Consider the following 20,802-nt stretch of genomic DNA (forward strand, 5'->3'; position numbering starts at 1 on the left):
TAGACTCGACATACAACCATCCGTCGTAATATGTTGACTTTGGCGCTGCGATATGCTGTTGGATCCTCGGTCCTCAGCATCTCCTGTTAGGTGACATCCACACACATCAGAGGGTGTTCTCACAGGACACACACATCAGAGGGTTCTCACAGGACACACACATCAGAGGGTTCTCACAGGACACACACATCAGAGGGTTCTCACAGGACACACACATCAGAGGGTGTTCTCACAGGACACACACATCAGAGGGTTCTCACAGGACACACACATCAGAGGGTGTTCTCACAGGACACACACATCAGAGGGTGTTCTCACAGGACACACACATCAGAGGGTTCTCACAGGACACACACATCAGAGGGTTCTCACAGGACACACACATCAGAGGGTTCTCACAGGACACACACATCAGAGGGTGTTCTCACAGGACACACACATCAGAGGGGGTTCTCACAGGACACACACATCAGAGGGTTCTCACAGGACACACACATCAGAGGGTTCTCACAGGACACACACATCAGAGGGTTCTCACAGGACACACACATCAGAGGGTTCTCACGGGACACACACATCAGAGGGTTCTCACAGGACACACACATCAGAGGGTGTTCTCACAGGACACACACATCAGAGGGTTCTCACAGGACACACACATCAGAGGGTTCTCACAGGACACACACATCAGAGGGTTCTCACAGGACACACACATCAGAGGGTTCTCACAGGACACACACATCAGAGGGTTCTCACAGGACACACACATCAGAGGGTTCTCACAGGACACACACATCAGAGGGTGTTCTCACAGGACACACACATCAGAGGGGGTTCTCACAGGACACACACATCAGAGGGTTCTCACAGGACACACACATCAGAGGGTTCTCACAGGACACACACATCAGAGGGTTCTCACAGGACACACACATCAGAGGGTTCTCACAGGACACACACATCAGAGGGTTCTCACAGGACACACACATCAGAGGGTTCTCACAGGACACACACATCAGAGGGTTCTCACAGGACACACACATCAGAGGGTTCTCACAGGACACACACATCAGAGGGTTCTCACGGGGGACACACATCAGAGGGTGTTCTCACGGGACCACACACATCAGAGGGTTCTCACGGGACACACACATCAGACGGTGTTCTCACAGGACACACACATCAGAGGGTTCTTACAGGACACACACATCAGAGGGTTCTCACAGGACACACACATCAGAGGGTTCTCACAGGACACACACATCAGAGGGTTCTCACAGGACACACACATCAGAGGGTTCTCACAGGACACACACATCAGAGGGTTCTCACAGGACACACACATCAGAGGGTTCTCACAGGACACACACATCAGAGGGTTCTCACAGGACACACACATCAGAGGGTTCTCAGAGGACGCACACATCAGAGGGTTCTCAGAGGACACACACATCAGACGGTGTTCTCACAGGACACACACATCAGAGGGTTCTCACAGGACACACACATCTGAGGGTTCTCACAGGACACACACATCAGAGGGTGTTCTCACAGGACACACACATCTGGGTGGTGTCGAACACACACGCCCCCTCAGTAAAACAGTAACTATGACAGTACCACTAGCGACCAATAAGGGAAGTGCTGGTTGATGGCAGCAGGTTGTCCTGGTGGGGCCAGTGATCTGGTCTGAGTATGTGTGTTTTTTTCATTCATCTATGACCTTTTGAATGCTTAAATCATTTCGTAAAAGTATTACAATTTGTGTTTTAAAATGTGTGTGTGACTGCATGTGTGTGTGACTGCATGTGTGTACACGTTTGCATGTTTGTAAGCGTGTGAATACACTGGGTGTACAAAACTTTAAGGACACCTTCCTAACATTGAGTTGCACCCCCCCTTTTCACCCAGGACAGCCTTAATTTGTTAGGATTCGTAAGCGTTCCACAGGGATGCTGGCCCATGTCGACTCCAATGCTTCCCACAGTTTTGTCAAGTTGGCTGGATGTCCTTTGGGTAGTGGACCATTCTTGAAACACACGGGAAACGGTTGAGTGTTAAAAACCCAGCAGTGTTGCAGTTCTTGACACAAACCGGTGCGCCTGGCACCTACCACCATACCTTGTTCAAAGGCACTTAAATATTTTGTCTCGCCCATTCACCCTCTGAATGGCACACACACACACACAATCCATGTCTCGATTGTTTAAATCCTTCCTTAAACTGTCTCCTCCCCTTCATCTATACTGATTGAAGTGGATTTAACAAGTGACATCAATAAGGGATCATAGCTTTCACCTGGATTCACCTGGTCAGTCTATGTCATGGAAAGAGCAGGTATCCTTAATGTTTTGTACACTCCGTGTATGTGTGTGTGTATACATGTGTCTGTATACTATGTGTATGTGTATATATGTGTGTGTAAGTGTGTAACGTACCAGGTTTTCATTGGTGAGTCGTGTGATCTCATGCTGTAGACTAGCCTCTATGCGTGCCTCTGGTGGGAGCTGCAGGTTCTGGGCCAGCAGCTGTTGTTGACGGTTATTCTCCTCTTTAACACTCTGTAACTCCCCTCGCAACACCTCTACCTCGTTGTCATAGCTACGCCGCTGCTGCTGCATCTGGCCCTCCAACAGTCTGAGAGGAGGGGATGGAGAGAGAAGAAGAGAATCATGCTTCAACTACTATAGGAGGTTGGGAAAGCATGAAGGAGAAAATATGGGATGGAGGGAGCAAGAACAAACAGCCCCACACCACCCCTGGTCCACACACACACACACACACACACACACACACACACACACACACACACACACACACACACACACACACACACACACACACACACACACACACACACACACACACACACACACACACACACGGTTAACCTGTTGGTCTCCTTTAACCCTTCATATACCAGCCACAGCTCTCCGTCCTCATTCAGCCTATGGAAGTCAGCAGTGGGGGATCTGACAAACAAACACAAATGAATGCAACGGAACAGAAAAAAGGCTAAATAAAAAGAGGGAGGTGGGGTGGTGGTGGACTAGGGGAGAAGGGGTGGTGGTGGACTAGGGGAGGTGGGATGATGGTGGACTAGGGGAGGTGGTGGACTAGGGGAGATGGGGTGGTGGTGGACTAGGGGAGGTGGTGGACTAGGGGAGGTGGGGTGGTGGTGGACTAGGGGAGGTGGTGGACTAGGGGAGGTGGGGTGTTGGTGGATTAGGGGAGGTGGGGTGGTGGTGGACTAGAGGAGGTGGGATGATGGTGGACTAGGGGAGGTGGTGGACTAGGGGAGATGGGGTGGTGGTGGACTAGGGGAGGTGGTGGACTAGGGGAGGTGGGGTGTTGGTGGATTAGGGGAGGTGGGGTGGTGGTAGACTAGAGGAGGTGGGATGATGGTGGACTAGGGGAGGTGGTGGACTAGGGGAGATGGGGTGGTGGTGGACTAGGGGAGGTGGGGTGGTGGTGGACTAGAAAAGGTGGGATGATGGTGGACTAGGGGAGGTGGGGTGGTGGACTAGGGGAGGTGGGGTGGTGGTGGACTAGAGAAGGTGGGATGATGGTGGACTAGGGGAGGTGGGGTGGTGGTGGACTAGGGGAGGTGGGGTGGTGGTGGACTAGAGAAGGTGGGATGATGGTGGACTAGGGGAGGTGGGGTGGTGGTGGACTAGAGAAGGTGGGATGATGGTGGACTAGGGGAGGTGGGGTGGTGGTGGACTAGAGAAGGTGGGATGATGGTGGATTAGGGGAGGTGGGGTGGTGGTGGACTAGGGGAGGTGGGGTGGTGGTGGACTAGAGGAGATGGGGTGTTGGTGGATTAGGGGAGGTGGGGTGGTGGTGGACTAGAGAAGGTGGGATGATGGTGGACTAGGGGAGGTGGGGTGGTGGTGGACTAGAGGAGATGGGGTGTTGGTGGATTAGGGGAGGTGGGGTGGTGGTGGACTAGAGAAGGTGGGATGATGGTGGACTAGGGGAGGTGGGGTGGTGGTGGACTAGGGGAGGTGGGGTGGTGGTGGATTAGGGGAGGTGGGGTGGTGGTGGACTAGGGGAGGTGGGGTGGTGGTGGACTAGAGGAGATGGGGTGTTGGTGGATTAGGGGAGGTGGGGTGGTGGTGGACTAGAGAAGGTGGGATGATGGTGGACTAGGGGAGGTGGGGTGGTGGTGGACTAGAGGAGATGGGGTGTTGGTGGATTAGGGGAGGTGGGGTGGTGGTGGACTAGAGAAGGTGGGATGATGGTGGACTAGGGGAGGTGGGGTGGTGGTGGACTAGGGGAGGTGGGGTGGTGGTGGACTAGAGGAGATGGGGTGTTGGTGGATTAGGGGAGGTGGGGTGGTGGTGGACTAGAGAAGGTGGGATGATGGTGGACTAGGGGAGGTGGGGTGGTGGTGGACTAGGGGAGGTGGGGTGGTGGTGGACTAGGGGAGGTGGGGTGGTGGTGGACTAGAGGAGGTGGGGTGGTGGTGGATTAGGGGAGGTGGGGTGGTGGTGGATTAGGGGAGGTGGGGTGGTGGTTAGACTAGGGGAGGTGGGGTGGTGGTTAGACTAGGGGAGGTGGGGTGGTGGTTAGACTAGGGGAGGTGGGGTGGTGGTGGATTAGGGGAGGTGGGGTGGTGGTGGATTAGGGGAGGTGGGGTGGTGGTGGACTAGAGGAGATGGGGTGTTGGTGGATTAGGGGAGGTGGGGTGGTGGTGGACTAGAGAAGGTGGGATGATGGTGGACTAGGGGAGGTGGGGTGGTGGTGGACTAGAGGAGATGGGGTGTTGGTGGATTAGGGGAGGTGGGGTGGTGGTGGACTAGAGAAGGTGGGATGATGGTGGACTAGGGGAGGTGGGGTGGTGGTGGACTAGGGGAGGTGGGGTGGTGGTGGACTAGAGGAGATGGGGTGTTGGTGGATTAGGGGAGGTGGGGTGGTGGTGGACTAGAGAAGGTGGGATGATGGTGGACTAGGGGAGGTGGGGTGGTGGTGGACTAGGGGAGGTGGGGTGGTGGTGGACTAGAGGAGGTGGGGTGGTGGTGGATTAGGGGAGGTGGGGTGGTGGTGGATTAGGGGAGGTGGGGTGGTGGTGGATTAGGGGAGGTGGGGTGGTGGTGGATTAGGGGAGGTGGGGTGGTGGTGGACTAGAGGAGGTGGGGTGATGGTGGACTAGAGGAGGTGGGGTGGTGGTGGACTAGAGGAGATGGGGGACTAGGGGAGGTGGAGTGGTGGTGGACTAGAGGAGGTGGGGTGATGGTGGACTAGAGGAGGTGGGGTGGTGGTGGACTAGAGGAGGTGGGGGACTAGGGGAGGTGGGGTGGTGGTGGATTAGGGGAGATGGGGTACTAGGGGAGGTGGAGTGGTGGTGGACTAGAGGAGGTGGGGGACTAGGGGAGGTGGGGTGATGGTAGACTAGGGGAGATGGGGTGTTGGTGGATTAGGGGAGGTGGGGTGGTGGTGGACTATGGGAGGTGGGGTGGTGGTGGACTAGAGGAGATGGGGTGTTGGTGGATTAGGGGAGGTGGGGTGGTGGTGGACTAGAGAAGGTGGGATGATGGTGGACTAGTGGAGGTGGGGTGTTGGTGGACTAGGGGAGATGGGGTGGTGGTGGACTAGGGGAGGTGGGGTGTTGGTGGACTAGGGGAGGTGGGGTGTTGGTGGATTAGGGGAGGTGGGGTGGTGGTGGACTAGGGGAGGTGGGGTGGTGGTGGACTAGAGGAGATGGGGTGTTGGTGGATTAGGGGAGGTGGGGTGGTGGTGGACTAGAGAAGGTGGGATGATGGTGGACTAGTGGAGGTGGGGTGGTGGTGGACTATGGGAGGTGGAGTGGTGGTGGATTAGGGGAGGTGGGGTGGTGGTGGATTAGGGGAGGTGGGGTGGTGGTGGACTAGAGGAGGTGGGGTGATGGTGGACTAGAGGAGGTGGGGTGGTGGTGGACTAGAGGAGATGGGGGACTAGGGGAGGTGGAGTGGTGGTGGACTAGAGGAGGTGGGGTGATGGTGGACTAGAGGAGGTGGGGTGGTGGTGGACTAGAGGAGGTGGGGGACTAGGGGAGGTGGGGGACTAGGGGAGGTGGGGTGGTGGTGGATTAGGGGAGATGGGGTACTAGGGGAGGTGGAGTGGTGGTGGACTAGAGGAGGTGGGGGACTAGGGGAGGTGGGGTGATGGTAGACTAGGGGAGATGGGGTGTTGGTGGATTAGGGGAGGTGGGGTGGTGGTGGACTATGGGAGGTGGGGTGGTGGTGGATTAGAGGAGATGGGGTGTTGGTGGATTAGGGGAGGTGGGGTGGTGGTGGACTAGAGAAGGTGGGATGATGGTGGACTAGTGGAGGTGGGGTGTTGGTGGACTAGGGGAGATGGGGTGGTGGTGGATTAGGGGAGGTGGGGTGGTGGTGGACTAGAGGAGACGGGTGGTGGTGGACTAGAGGAGATGGGGGACTAGGGGAGGTGGAGTGGTGGTGGACTAGGGGAGGTGGGGTGGTGAGGGACTAGAGGTGGGGTGGTGGTGGACTAGGGGAGGTGGAGTGGTGGTGGACTAGAGGAGACGGGTGGTGGTGGACTAGAGGAGATGGGGGACTAGGGGAGGTGGAGTGGTGGTGGACTAGGGGAGGTGGGGTGGTGAGGGACTAGAGGTGGGGTGGTGGTGGACTAGGGGAGGTGGAGTGGTGGTGGACTAGAGGAGATGGGGTGGTGGTGGATTAGGGGAGGTGGGGTGGTGGTGGACTAGAGGAGACGGGTGGTGGTGGACTAGAGGAGATGGGGGACTAGGGGAGGTGGAGTGGTGGTGGACTAGGGGAGGTGGGGTGGTGAGGGACTAGAGGTGGGGTGGTGGTAGACTAGGGGAGGTGGAGCAGTGGTGGAATAGGGGAGGTGGGGTGGTGGTGGACTAGAGGTGGGGTGGTGGTAGTGGACTAGGGGAGGTGGAGCAGTGGTGGAATAGGGGAGGTGGGGTGGTGGTGGACTAGAGGTGGGAGGGTGGTGGTGGACTAGAGAAGGTGGGGGACTAGGGGAGGTGGAGTGGTGGTGAACTAGGGGAGGTGGGTGGTGAGGGACTAGAGGTGGGGTGGTGGTGGACTAGAGAAGGTGGGGGACTAGGGGAGGTGGAGTGGTGGTGGACTAGGGGAGGTGGGTGGTGAGGGACTAGGGGAGGTGGAGCAGTGGTGGAATAGGGGAGGTGGGGTGGTGGTGGACTAGGGGAGGTGGTGGACTAGGGGAGGTGGTGGACTAGGGGAGGTGGGGTGGTGGTGGACTAGGGGAGAGGGGGGGGGTGGTGGACTAGGGGAGGTGGGGTGGTGGTGGACTATGGGAGGTGGGGTGGTGGTGGACTAGGGGAGGTGGGGTGGTGGTGGACTAGGGGAGGTGGGGTGGTGCAGTCTCATGCTGTTTGTGTGTCAGCTTGTTGTGCTTAGTATTCTGAATCAATGTGTGTTTAGAACAGGGGTTGGAACCAGTTCAGGGAACAGAACCGACAACTGGAAAATAAAGACATTTTTCAAGGAACAGAATCAGAACAAAAGTGATCTATACTGTTCCGGAACAGAACCATTATTTTAAAAGCATGGAACCGGTTAATAACGTAATTTTATTTTCCATGCATTGTTTTTCAGTCCCACAAAAAAACGTAACAAAGTGCATATGCAAAGCCCTCACACTCTGTCACTAAGAAAAGTATTCCAGTGTCCGACTGACAGAAAAGTATTCCAGTGTCCGCCTGACAGAAAAGTATTCCAGTGTCCGCCTGACAGAAAAGTATTCCAGTGTCCGCCTGACAGACAAGTATTCCAGTGTGCGCGTGTGTAGGCTACCTGCCCCTCCCCCTCTGAAAAATAGTCTAGTAGCCTACTGACATTAGAGGTCTGATTCAGAAATTAGGGAGAGAGATTTACAATCAGAGAAGAATCGATTAACCTTTTCAGTGCTAGTTAAGGATACTATAGTTATCATGTTTCACATTGGATTTACTAACTAGAAAAAGTAAAACGTGTTTTTATTTGAATTCTGGTGCCGCTCTGCACATACCAGCTAGCTGGTCCAATGTTAAGATAACTTTCTGAAGTTCAAAGACATTCAAAGTTCCTTCATATAAGCCGCTCTTCCGAAGGTTTAATTCTGTGGGCCTAATTCAGATGATGCATGTCATAACAAGATGCCCACCGTTTCAAGCAAACCCTCCTCCACCCTCTCTCGCTCTCTCCCCACCCGGAAAATGTCAGTCTCATCCAACGCCCTACATTCGTCTGTCCAATGCATGTAAACAGCTTGCCCGCTCCATAGAAAGTTGCTATATCCTCACTGATTGGTGAAGTAATTTAATGTCGAGCTAAATGTTTTAAAAAAAGTCAATTTCAGAGGTTTATACAGGAACAGAAAGGAATGGTATTAATCTTTGCTTTTTGTTGTGTTCGAACCGGTTCAGAACTTTATTTTGCTGGTCGGAACAAAAAAATGTATGGTTCTAGTCAGAACAAAATAATTGGAAAATAATTTTGGTTCCAACCCCTGGTAGAGAACAAGCAAAATGATCAAAGTCTGAAATGACAAGGATTCTTAATGCAACGTAACACACAGGGTGGTAGCAACATGATGGAACTAACAAAACACAACACAGGGAAACACACGGCTGGTAAAGATGCAGGGTTGGTTCCATGCAGAAGAAGACATTTCATAGGAGCTGATTAGTAATTAAGAGTCTGTACATCATTCATGCCTTCAACCTTCAACCCATACGGAGGCTAACCTACTTTAGCTTCAACATGCTAGTTAGATTACCAATGCTATGTAGGCTAACCTAGCTTAGCTTAATTACCATGCTAGTTCGATGACCAATATTACGCAGGCTAACCTAGCTTAGCGTCATCATCATACTAGTTAGCAGGCAGCTTATGCCGCCTTCGCCACTTACAGTACAGTACAGGTTAGGCATCGCACGGCGTGCAAAACAAGCAGACCCATTGCTACTGAAGCAAATCTAGTTTTATCACCTACATAATATATCATTAATATAGATTCAATATCAGCCAGCCATCATCAACTATATTATCCTATCCAATAAAAAGCCTCCGCTCAGTCTTGCTCAATCCCCATTGGTCAGCGTGGCCACGCATGCTCTGCCTCACGATGCAAAGGACACATCTGATTGGTTACCTGAGCCGATTTAGGAGCTCATTGGCTTCTAGTGGTTTATGCAAGAACCTGGGAGATCTGCGCAAAACAGAGAGAGGAGTTCACACACACAGTTCTCAAACACATACAGATCTCACACACACTGAGTGTACTCATGGAGTACATCAGACATACTGGTGGGGAGCTTGTACTGTAATGAGTCCTCTGTGGACCTCTGGGGGGAGGAAGGGAACGAGGGAAGGGGGTGACAGACAGGGGGGAGGGAAAGCGAAAGAAAGAAAATGAAAGAACGTGAGAGAGAAAAAGAAGGAGATAGAGGGGGAGGGAAAGCGAAAGAGAAGGGGAGAGAGAAAGAGATAGAGGGGGAAGGAAAGAAAAAAAGAGAAAGTGAAAGAGAGAAAGGGAGAGAGAGAAAGCGAGAAGGAGAGGGAAAGCGAAGAGAAGGGGAGAGAGAGAAAGCAAGAGAGAGAGAGGAGATACAGAGAGAAGGAGATAGAGGGATGGGGGAGGGAAAGCAAAAGAAAAAAAGAGAGAGAGAGAGAAAGAGAGATGTACCTGTTGGTCTCTTTGAGTCCTAGATAAGCCTGAGTGATTGCACCAGAGTCCTTCATCTTATGGACATCCTCTGCATAGTGCACTGGCTCTGTCATTGTCTCCTGGAGAGAGGGATGACATGGAGGGGGATGAGAGAGGAAAAGAACCACATTCACATGTAGAGAAGACACAACAGAGCATCAGGCAGAGAACAGAGACATTATGACACTATTATTCCACTTTAATCTTGACCCATCCAGTATTGTGAATCTAAAGACAATACATACGGTGGTGTTACATGCAAATAAATCAGTGGCACGTGTGTATGTGTTTAAGCTAGTAATTCCCAGAGCATGCAGTCAGCAGAGTTCTAGTACCTTCTCATCCTTTAGGAAGGCATGGCAGGAGAGAGAAGAGAGGAGAGAGGGATAGAAGGAGAGAAGAGACTGGAGTGTTAGAAGCATTGATAGTGCAGTGGACAGACATGAAAAGGTTTCACGTGTGTGTATGTGTATATATATCTGCGAGACTGTGTGTATATATGCGTGTCTGTGCATGGGTCAGTGTGCATGTGTGTGTGTTTGCACATGTCCGTGTACGTGTGTGTGTGTGTGTGGGTCCCTCCATGTCTCCTACCTTGTGCTGCATGGCCTCCTTCTGTGAGACCAGTTGAGATCGTAGAATCAGCACCTCCTCTTTCCGCACCTCCAGCTCCTCGCACGAGGAGTTCAGTTGGTCCATGAGAACTTTGTAGGGTGGACTTCCTGGTGCCCCCGCCCCAGCGCCTGCATTACCCAGCAGGCTCTGCCTCATTGCGGTCAGGTCGTGCTTCAACTTCTTGTTCTCGGAATCCAGCTCCTGGCGCTGTGGATTAAAGATGGATACCGCCGGCGGCAGACAGAGAGTTAATACACACCCATAGAGATGGAAATGTCAATGCTAAAATGGGTTATATCCATCTAGAGATCTCTAATCATCTATGTATACAACACACTCACCCAGAAAATCCAGTCCCAAAATCAACCCCTAGCCCCATGATGGGCAACTGGCGGCCCCCGGGGCCCTTGAGCCACGAGCTGTTGCCCACCTAAGTCCTAGCCCCTACCCACTACCGTAGATATGAGTAGATTGGATATCTATACAATACCTTGAGAGACTCGTACTCCAGTTCTGCTCCACGTGATTTCTTATGCTCCTCATCATCCTGACAGACAGAGAGGTCCGACAGTAAAGTAAGTAAGACTGTGGTTGTAATACAGCATAGTATTGTAGTAATATTGTGTATTACTGTGGCTGTACCCTGACTCTAGCCCGCTGGAACTGCTCCTCCTTGTTTTCTAGCTCGTTGCGGAGAGAGGATTTCTCCTGCTCCAGCTCGGTCACGCGCTTCTGCAGCTTCAGAGTCAGAGACGTGTCCATGCCCCGGGTCACATCCTGTCACAACAGGAAGTGAGGTCAGAGACAGGAATGACACTGATAGGCGGAGCTTTGGGGCATCGTCGTGGGCATTAAAGACATTAGCTGTCAATCCTAAAACATTACAGAAAGTGTTTTACTGAATGACGACCAATTCTGCAGGGTTGTAGTTGTAATAACTGTTAAAATAACTACAGAACAGGTTGAACCAACATAAACAAGTTTTTTGTAACATTTTCTAATGGTGAGAGGAAGTTCCTTTCTAAGTCCTGCCCCACTCACTTCTCCATGTCGGGAACTTTCTTCTGATTCGGCGAACTCGGAGTTGTAGGTGCACTCTGATCCGTTGCTGCTGTGGGTGGAGTCTGTTCTCCTGTGGCCGGGCTTGGGCACGCTCTGGAGAAAGGAGGGGCAAGGGGACATTAGTGTGTGTTTGTTTGGTGTGTGTCCGTGTAGTATGGCGGGGCAGTGTGGCGTGTGTGTAAGTATGTGTGGTCTGGTTTGGTCCAGTGTTTGTGAGTGTGTGTGGTCTGGTTCGGTCCAGTGTTTGTGTGTGGTCTGGTTCGGTCCAGTGTTTGTGAGTGTGTGTGGTCTGGTTTGGTCCAGTGTTTGTGAGTGTGTGTGGTCTGGTTCGGTCCAGTGTTTGTGAGTGTGTGTGGTCTGGTTTGGTCCAGTGTTTGTGAGTGGTCTGGTTCGGTCCAGTGTTTGTGAGTGTGTGTGGTCTGGCTCGGTCCAGTGTTTGTGAGTGTGTGTGGTCTGGCTCGGTCCAGTGTTTGTGAGTGTGTGTGGTCTGGTTCGGTCCAGTGTTTGTGAGTGTGTGTGGTCTGGTTCGGTCCAGTGTTTGTGAGTGTGTGTGGTCTGGTTCGGTCCAGTGTTTGTGAGTGTGTGTGGTCTGGTTCGGTCCAGTGTTTGTGAGTGTGTGTGGTCTGGTTCGGTCCAGTGTTTGTGAGTGTGTGTGGTCTGGTTCGGTCCAGTGTTTGTGAGTGTGTGTGGTCTGGTTCGGTCCAGTGTTTGTGAGTGTGTGTGGTCTGGTTCGGTCCAGTGTTTGTGAGTGTGTGTGGTCTGGTTCGGTCCAGTGTTTGTGAGTGTGTGTGGTCTGGCTCGGTCCAGTGTTTGTGAGTGTGTGTGGTCTGGCTCGGTCCAGTGTTTGTGAGTGGTCTGGTTCGGTCCAGTGTTTGTGAGTGTGTGTGGTCTGGTTCGGTCCAGTGTTTGTGAGTGTGTGTGGTCTGGTTCGGTCCAGTGTTTGTGAGTGTGTGTGGTCTGGTTCGGTCCAGTGTTTGTGAGTGTGTGTGGTCTGGTTCGGTCCAGTGTTTGTGAGTGTGTGTGGTCTGGCTCGGTCCAGTGTTTGTGAGTGTGTGTGGTCTGGTTCGGTCCAGTGTTTGTGAGTGTGTGTGGTCTGGTTCGGTCCAGTGTTTGTGAGTGTGTGTGGTCTGGTTCGGTCCAGTGTTTGTGAGTGTGTGTGGTCTGGTTCGGTCCAGTGTTTGTGAGTGTGTGTGGTCTGGTTCGGTCCAGTGTTTGTGAGTGTGTGTGGTCTGGTTCGGTCCAGTGTTTGTGAGTGTGTGTGGTCTGGTTCGGTCCAGTGTTTGTGAGTGGTCTGGTTCGGTCCAGTGTTTGTGAGTGTGTGTGGTCTGGTTTGGTCCAGTGTTTGTGAGTGGTCTGGTTCGGTCCAGTGTTTGTGAGTGTGTGTGGTCTGGTTTGGTCCAGTGTTTGTGAGTGTGTGTGGTCTGGTTCGGTCCAGTGTTTGTGAGTGTGTGTGGTCTGGTTCGGTCCAGTGTTTGTGAGTGTGTGTGGTCTGGTTCGGTCCAGTGTTTGTGAGTGTGTGTGGTCTGGTTCGGTCCAGTGTTTGTGAGTGTGTGTGGTCTGGTTCGGTCCAGTGTTTGTGAGTGTGTGTGGTCTGGTTCGGTCCAGTGTTTGTGAGTGTGTGTGGTCTGGTTCGGTCCAGTGTTTGTGAGTGTGTGTGGTCTGGTTCGGTCCAGTGTTTGTGAGTGTGTGTGGTCTGGTTTGGTCCAGTGTTTGTGAGTGTGTGTGGTCTGGTTCGGTCCAGTGTTTGTGAGTGTGTGGTCTGGTTCGGTCCAGTGTTTGTGAGTGGTCTGGTTCGGTCCAGTGTTTGTGAGTGGTCTGGTTCGGTCCAGTGTTTGTGAGTGTGTGTGGTCTGGTTCGGTCCAGTGTTTGTGAGTGTGTGTGGTCTGGTTCGGTCCAGTGTTTGTGAGTGTGTGTGGTCTGGTTTGGTCCAGTGTTTGTGAGTGTGTGTGGTCTGGTTCGGTCCAGTGTTTGTGAGTGTGTGTGGTCTGGTTCGGTCCAGTGTTTGTGAGTGTGTGTGGTCTGGTTCGGTCCAGTGTTTGTGAGTGTGTGTGGTCTGGTTCGGTCCAGTGTTTGTGAGTGTGTGTGGTCTGGCTCGGTCCAGTGTTTGTGAGTGTGTGTGGTCTGGTTCGGTCCAGTGTTTGTGAGTGTGTGTGGTCTGGTTCGGTCCAGTGTTTGTGAGTGTGTGTGGTCTGGTTCGGTCCAGTGTTTGTGAGTGTGTGTGGTCTGGTTCGGTCCAGTGTTTATGAGTGTGTGTGGTCTGGTTTGGTCCAGTGTTTGTGAGTGTGTGTGGTCTGGTTCGGTCCAGTGTTTGTGAGTGTGTGTGGTCTGGTTCGGTCCAGTGTTTGTGAGTGTGTGTGGTCTGGTTCGGTCCAGTGTTTGTGAGTGTGTGTGGTCTGGTTCGGTCCAGTGTTTGTGAGTGTGTGGTCTGGTTCGGTCCAGTGTTTGTGAGTGTGTGTGGTCTGGTTCGGTCCAGTGTTTGTGAGTGTGTGGTCTGGTTCGGTCCAGTGTTTGTGAGTGTGTGGTCTGGTTCGGTCCAGTGTTTATGAGTGTGTGTGGTCTGGTTCGGTCCAGTGTTTGTGAGTGTGTGTGGTCTGGCTCGGTCCCGTGTTTGTGAGTGTGTGGTCTGGTTCGGTCCAGTGTTTGTGAGTGTGTGTGGTCTGGTTCGGTCCAGTGTTTGTGAGTGTGTGTGGTCTGGTTCGGTCCAGTGTTTGTGAGTGTGTGTGGTCTGGTTCGGTCCAGTGTTTGTGAGTGTGTGGTCTGGTTCGGTCCAGTGTTTGTGAGTGTGTGTGGTCTGGTTCGGTCCCGTGTTTGTGAGTGTGTGTGGTCTGGCTCGGTCCCGTGTTTGTGAGTGTGTGGTCTGGTTCGGTCCAGTGTTTGTGAGTGTGTGGTCTGGTTCGGTCCAGTGTTTGTGAGTGTGTGTGGTCTGGTTCGGTCCAGTGTTTGTGAGTGTGTGTGGTCTGGTTCGGTCCAGTGTTTGTGAGTGTGTGGTCTGGTTTGGTCCAGTGTTTGTGAGTGTGTGGTCTGGTTCGGTCCAGTGTTTGTGAGTGTGTGTGGTCTGGTTTGGTCCAGTGTTTGTGAGTGTGTGTGGTCTGGTTTGGTCCAGTGTTTGTGGTCTGGTTTGGTCCAGTGTTTGTGAGTGTGAAAATGTTGACATGCTATGCGTTAGCCTCCTACCACAGAGAGAGTGATTTCTTCCTTGAGGTCGTCGTAGCGTTCCTCCAGTCTCAGGTGTTCTGTAAGGAGGTTCTGGTAGCGAGACCTCTCCTCGTTCAGATCGCTCTCCAACTGCTGAGTCTCCTCCGCTAATGCACGAGTCATTTTCTCTGAAAGGGGGAGGAGGTGGAGATGGGGAGGAGAGAGCACAGAGAGAAGAAGGGAAAGGGGGAGGAGGTGGAGATGGGGAGGAGAGAGCACAGAGAGAAGAAGGGAAAGGGGGAGGAGGTGGAGATGGGGAGGAGAGAGCACAGAGAGAAGAAGGGAAAGGGGGAGGAGGTGGAGATGGGGAGGAGAGAGCACAGAGAGAAGAAGGGAAAGGGGGAGGAGGTGGAGATGGGGAGGAGAGAGCACAGAGAGAAGAAGGGAAAGGGGGAGGAGGTGGAGATGGGGAGGAGAGAGCACAGAGAGAAGAAGGGAAAGGGGGAGGAGGTGGAGATGGGGAGGAGAGAGCAGAGAAGAAGGGAAAGGGGGAGGAGGTGGAGATGGGGAGGAGAGAGCACAGAGAGAAGAAGGGAAAGGGGGAGGAGGTGGAGATGGGGAGGAGAGAGCAGAGAAGAAGGGAAAGGGGGAGGAGGTGGAGATGGGGAGGAGAGAGCACAGAGAGAAGAAGGGAAAGGGGGAGAGAGAGGAGAAAGAAGACAAGTTCAGCACGTGTGGGGAACGTATCATCAATTCTCTGTATGGAACTTCAACAATGAATGTGATTGATCTAAAAGTATTAACACGGAATGTGATTGGTCTAAATATAGTAACAGTGAATGTGATTGGTCTAAAGCTAGTGAATGGTTGGGTACCTGTCATCTGCTGGCTCTGTTCCTTGATCATTCGGTTCAGGTCGTCTTTCTCGGTCTTCAGCAGACCATTCTGCTGCTTCAGCTCTGCTACCATCTTCACACACAGGAGAAAATACTTCAATCAAGTCTACCACAGCCTATTGGTCCAGTAATCCATCAATCATGTGATTTGAGAACACTAGCAGATCTGGGTCAAATAGTTTCAAATACTTAAAGGTGTACTTGATTTGCTGGACCAGTGTGCAGAGGTGGGGGCGTTTTAGAACATTTCCATTGGTTCCAGTGTACAGGGTGAAACAAATCAAGTGCATCTTCAGTATTTGACAGATGTTCTGTATCTGACTTAGGTCTGGACTGTCGGGACATTGGGGTTTAGTTGATTTCACTGGGCTTCTGGAGGACTGCTCTACTGTACTGCACAGCTAGCACTAGTCTACCTGCTATTAACTACACAACCACACCACACGAGTCTACCTGTCTCACCTACACACCCACACTACACTAGTCTACCTGCTATTAACTACACAACCACACCACACGAGTCTACCTGTCTCACCTACACACCCACACTACACTAGTCTACCTGCTATTAACTACACAACCACACTACACGAGTCTACCTGTCTCACCTACACACCCACACTACACTAGTCTACCTGCTATTAACTACACAACCACACTACACGAGTCTACCTGTCTCACCTACACACCCACACTACACTAGTCTACCTGCTATTAACTACACAACCACACCACACTAGTCTACCTGTCTCACCTACACACCCACACTACACTAGTCTACTTGTCTCACCTACACACCCACACTACACTAGTCTACCTGCTATTAACTACACAATCACACTAGTCTACCTGTCTCACCTACACACCCACACTAGTCTACCTGCTATTAACTACACAACCACACTAGTCTACCTGTCTCACCTACACACCCACACTACACTAGTCTACCTGTCTCACCTACACACCCACACTACTCTACCTGTCTCACCTACACACCCACACTAGTCTACCTGTCTCACCTACACACCCACACTACACCAGCCTACCTGTCTCACCTACACACCCACACTACACTAGTCTACCTGTCTCACCTACACATCCACACTACACTAGTCTACCGGTCTCACCTGCACCAAGGCAATGGCCTCCCAGCCCGCCATATGCCCAGTCTGCAGTAGATTCCCCTGGGTCCTAAACCGTTGAACCACGACACACATTACACATTCTTATACAAACTTGTCACACTTCTATAGGGCCACTATGGGAACGATGTATGAAAGGGAGCCATTTAACTGAAATATATCTGAGAAGTGACTGGAGGAGATAAGATGAAGAGATGACTAGAGTGAGCCGTTTTCTATCCCACCACCCTCCTCATCCCTCACCTTTTCCATCTCATCCCTGTACTTGGTAGCCCAGTCCTCTATGGTCTTCTTCTCTTTCTGGGTGGTGGTCAGCTCCTTCCTCAGCCTCTCCAGCTCCTCCAGAAGGGAAGTGACACGGTTGGCGTTGTTCTTGGCTTCCTCTTCTATCCCCTTCAGCTTAGACACCTCTACCTTCAGCTTGTCACTCTCCACCGCGTGGGACGTCTCCAGACAGCTCAGCCGCTCGCTAGTCACACGGTTGTCTTTAGCCTGGGAGAGAGAGAGATCATGTTAATGTAATGTGTGAAGATGCATATTCTGTTCGAGCAGTCACTCTTGGAGGAGAGTTTGTTATCCAGCAGCACAAAGATCCAAAATGGCCACCTGGTTTCTACAGAGCCCCACCTGTTCATCTAACCTCCTCTGCAGCTGCATGATCTTATTCTCCATGCCAACGTTAAGTTTCTTGAAATGTTCAACGGAGCGGGCCTCGATTTTCAGCTTCTTCAGCTCTTTCTTGGCCTTCATCCTCCTGATGCAGCACTGCAGATAGACGATGGCTCGCAGGGATCGCTTGTACCGCTGTCTGGCCAGCCAGCCACGCACGTGTTTCTGGATGAACACAGCTTTGTGGTTACGCAGCAACTGTGGAGAGAGAGGGAGAAAGAGAGAGTTAGTTCCTGTGAATGTAATGTGAGAATTCTGGTGTTCCTGAGCTGTTATTGGTCTCCTGGGCTTCATCTTGCTGTTAATCCACAACAACAAGAGATCTATCTAGTGTCTACTCTTCTACCTAATATAACAGACGAGTGATGTCAGAGACACAGAGAGAGAGAGACACAGAGAGAGAGAGACAAACAGATATCCTGGCAGGGTTATGTTAAAGAGGTCAGCTGTGTGTGTCAGTCAGTGGGACAGTCCCTTACTACTGCCATGTCACCTGACCCTAACATGGCCCCAGTGACCAAAGAGACATCAGCCTAGTTCTCTCCCTAACTCCCAGTAACCAGAGACACCAGCCTAGTTCTCTCCCTAACTCCCAGTAACCAGAGAGACACCAGCCTAGTTCTCTCCCTCCCAGTAACCAGAGACACCAGCCTAGTTCTCTCCCTAACTCCCAGTAACCAGAGACACCAGCCTAGTTCTCTCCCTAACTCCCAGTAACCAGAGAGACACCAGCCTAGTTCTCTCCCTAACTCCCAGTAACCAGAGAGACACCAGCCTAGTTCTCTCCCTAACTCCCAGTAACCAGAGAGACACCAGCCTAGTTCTCTCCCTCCCAGTAACCAGAGACACCAGCCTAGTTCTCTCCCTAACTCCCAGTAACCAGAGAGACACCAGCCTAGTTCTCTCCCTAACTCCCAGTAACCAGAGAGACACCAGCCTAGTTCTCTCCCTAACTCCCAGTAACCAGAGAGACACCAGCCTAGTTCTCTCCCTCCCAGTAACCAGAGACACCAGCCTAGTTCTCTCCCTAATTCCCAGTAACCAGAGACACCAGCCCAGTTCTCTACCTAGCTCCCAGTAACCAGAGAGACACCAGCCTAGTTCTCTCCCTAATTCCCAGTAACCAGAGACACCAGCCCAGTTCTCTACCTAGCTCCCAGTAACCAGAGAGACACCAGCCTAGTTCTCTCCCTAATTCCCAGTAACCAGAGACACCAGCCCAGTTCTCTACCTAGCTCCCAGTAACCAGAGAGACACCAGCCTAGTTTTCTCCCTAACTCCCTGGCAGTGGTTCAGGTATGAGGGTGACCCAAGTCCATCCAACGTTGAACTGGAGTTATTTATAAACCACACTGCTGACAGACATGCAGGACAGCTGTGCTATTAGCTGGCAGTGCTAGGTGTGTGTGTGTGTGTTGGTTCTTCTATCCAAATCTCCACAAATGTCCCTCCACAAAGAGAGTAAAACAAGAAACATGTAGTGTGTGTATACTGTATGTGTCTCTCACCCCTTGGTATTTCTGTCGGGCCATGTATGCTCTGAGGATAGTCTGCATGACCAGGGCAGCAGCCTGCTTCTGTAGGTACAGTTTCCTCTGAACACACATCCTCTGGAACTTCTGGATAGTGATGGCTGCCAGGGTCTGACGCATGTACTTGACCAGACTGGGGCAGGGAGAGAGTGAGAGAGGGGGACAGAGGAGGCAGGAGAGAGGGAGAGGGGAGGGAGAGAGGCAGGGGAGAGAGAGAGGGGAGGCAGGAGAGAGACGTGGGACAGAGGAGACAGAGAAGGTAGGGGAGAAAGAATGTATTCAGGGTAATTGGTGAAAAATGCTGTTGAATTACCATAATTTACCCACCAATAACCTCCAACTGATCCGATTAACAAATCAATCAAATCACAAATAGATATTTATAAAAATGTTCCCACTTCCTACAATACATCAGACAATTCTGATTTGCTCCTTTTCAGGAAGTCATACAGTCTAAACTACTTTTATCTGCATCGTGATTGTCCAGAGGGTGCTGAGTGACAGGTGTGTGCTCCACTGACCAGCGGGCCTGGTGTCCGCGGGTGTATCTCTGGATGGTGATGGCAGCATGCTTCTTGCGGAGGTACTTCTTGCGTACCAGCCAGCAGCGGATGGTCTTCTGGATGCGGACGCACGCCTTCCTCAGCTTATCAGCTCTCAGCTTCTCCAGGTAGGCAACCTGACCAGCCCTGAAGAAGATCTTCGTCTTACCAAACTGGTACTTGTCCTGGTCCTGGAGAGAGACAGAGAGAAACATCCTGTTTTAGGGGATCAGTTTGAGCAAGGTGAGGTCCAGAATTGCTCATAAATCAGGGATGGGCAACTCCAGTCGTGGTCCTGATTGGTGTCACACTTTTGCCCCAGCTAACAAACCTGACTCATCATGCAGTTAGTTTAATCAGCTGGGTTTGCTAGGGATGGGGAGAATGTGTCTCACCCCTCCGGCCCCCGAGAACTGGAGTTGACCATCTCTGACATAAATAATTGGGACGGAAGATGATTTGTAGATCTTTGATTCTGCGCAGTCTGATTGCAATGTAGTTGATCTCAAACAGGCCTGACCTCTAACCCCTGACCCCTCATACCTGCACCAGTTTCTCCAGGACATTCCTACAGGTCAGCCTCCTGTCCGACAGGACGTCCTTCTGCTTCATCAGAACCCGGTAACGACTGAAGAACTCCTGGTAGGTCCACCTGGATGGGAAGCCTGCGGCTGAGATGCGGATGGTTTCCAGAACACCACAGGCTCTGAGCTGCTGCACCGCTCGCTTAGGGTCAAACCTAAAGACAACATTCACCTAACGTTAGGGTCAGACCCACACACAACATTCAGCTCAACCTAAAGACAACGTACACCTAACATTAGGGTCAAACTTAAAGACAATATTCCACTAATGTTAGGGTCAAACCTAAAGACAACATTCCACTAATGTTAGGGTCAAACCTAAAGACAACATTCACATAGTTAATCCAACCATACCAGCCAGACCTGGAGAGAACCATTCAGCCTCATGACATCACAATTACATTCACCTAACATCATCTTGCCAAGTCAGATGGTACTATGGCAACTTAACCAGAGTAGCATGCAGATACTCACGTGAAGGGGAACTTGAGGTCGTTGGGCTTGATGCAGCGAACATAGTGAGGAGTGGTCGCATTCAGAGTCTCCATCAACATAGCCAGAGAGTTCCGGAACTACAGGAGGAGAGGAGAGAGGGAGAAGAGAGGACAGAGGAGAGAGGGAGAAGGGAGGACAGAAACAGAGGACAGAGGAGAGAGAGAAAAGAGAGGACAGAGGAGAGAGGGAGAAGAGAGGACAGAGACAGAGGAGAGAGGGAGAAGAGAGGACAGAGACAGAGGAGAGAGGGAGAAGAGAGGACAGAGACAGAGGGAGAAGAGAGGACAGAAACAGAGGACAGAGGAGAGAGAGAGAAGAGAGGACAGAGGAGAGAGGGAGAAGAGAGGACAGAGACAGAGGAGAAAGGGAGAAGAGAGGACAGAGACAGAGGAGAGAGGGAGAAGAGAGGACAGAGACAGAGGGAGAAGAGAGGACAGAGACAGAGGAGA

The 20,802-nt window shown here is 51.9% G+C and overlaps 1 protein-coding gene across 1 annotated transcript in view; it reads right to left on the reverse strand.

The window, feature by feature from the left end:
* Window positions 1–20,802, reverse strand: part of LOC120024699 (unconventional myosin-Va-like) — a gene marked incomplete at its 5' end in the record, with an annotated part of 39,950 nt that overhangs the window by 8,543 nt on the left and 10,605 nt on the right. The window contains 17 exons of the mRNA XM_038968951.1: window positions 15–80; window positions 2,439–2,637; window positions 2,892–2,972; window positions 9,127–9,183; window positions 9,661–9,761; window positions 10,276–10,503; window positions 10,787–10,843; window positions 10,939–11,073; window positions 11,338–11,451; window positions 14,533–14,681; window positions 15,369–15,462; window positions 16,775–17,023; window positions 17,159–17,398; window positions 18,709–18,865; window positions 19,254–19,465; window positions 19,818–20,013; window positions 20,333–20,430. Coding sequence (XP_038824879.1) covers window positions 15–80; window positions 2,439–2,637; window positions 2,892–2,972; window positions 9,127–9,183; window positions 9,661–9,761; window positions 10,276–10,503; window positions 10,787–10,843; window positions 10,939–11,073; window positions 11,338–11,451; window positions 14,533–14,681; window positions 15,369–15,462; window positions 16,775–17,023; window positions 17,159–17,398; window positions 18,709–18,865; window positions 19,254–19,465; window positions 19,818–20,013; window positions 20,333–20,430 — 2,433 coding nt within the window. The remainder of the gene's footprint in view (window positions 1–14; window positions 81–2,438; window positions 2,638–2,891; window positions 2,973–9,126; window positions 9,184–9,660; window positions 9,762–10,275; window positions 10,504–10,786; window positions 10,844–10,938; window positions 11,074–11,337; window positions 11,452–14,532; window positions 14,682–15,368; window positions 15,463–16,774; window positions 17,024–17,158; window positions 17,399–18,708; window positions 18,866–19,253; window positions 19,466–19,817; window positions 20,014–20,332; window positions 20,431–20,802) is intronic.

Source organism: Salvelinus namaycush, chromosome 30 (assembly GCF_016432855.1).
Source record: "Salvelinus namaycush isolate Seneca chromosome 30, SaNama_1.0, whole genome shotgun sequence".
Lineage (NCBI taxonomy): Eukaryota > Metazoa > Chordata > Actinopteri > Salmoniformes > Salmonidae > Salvelinus > Salvelinus namaycush.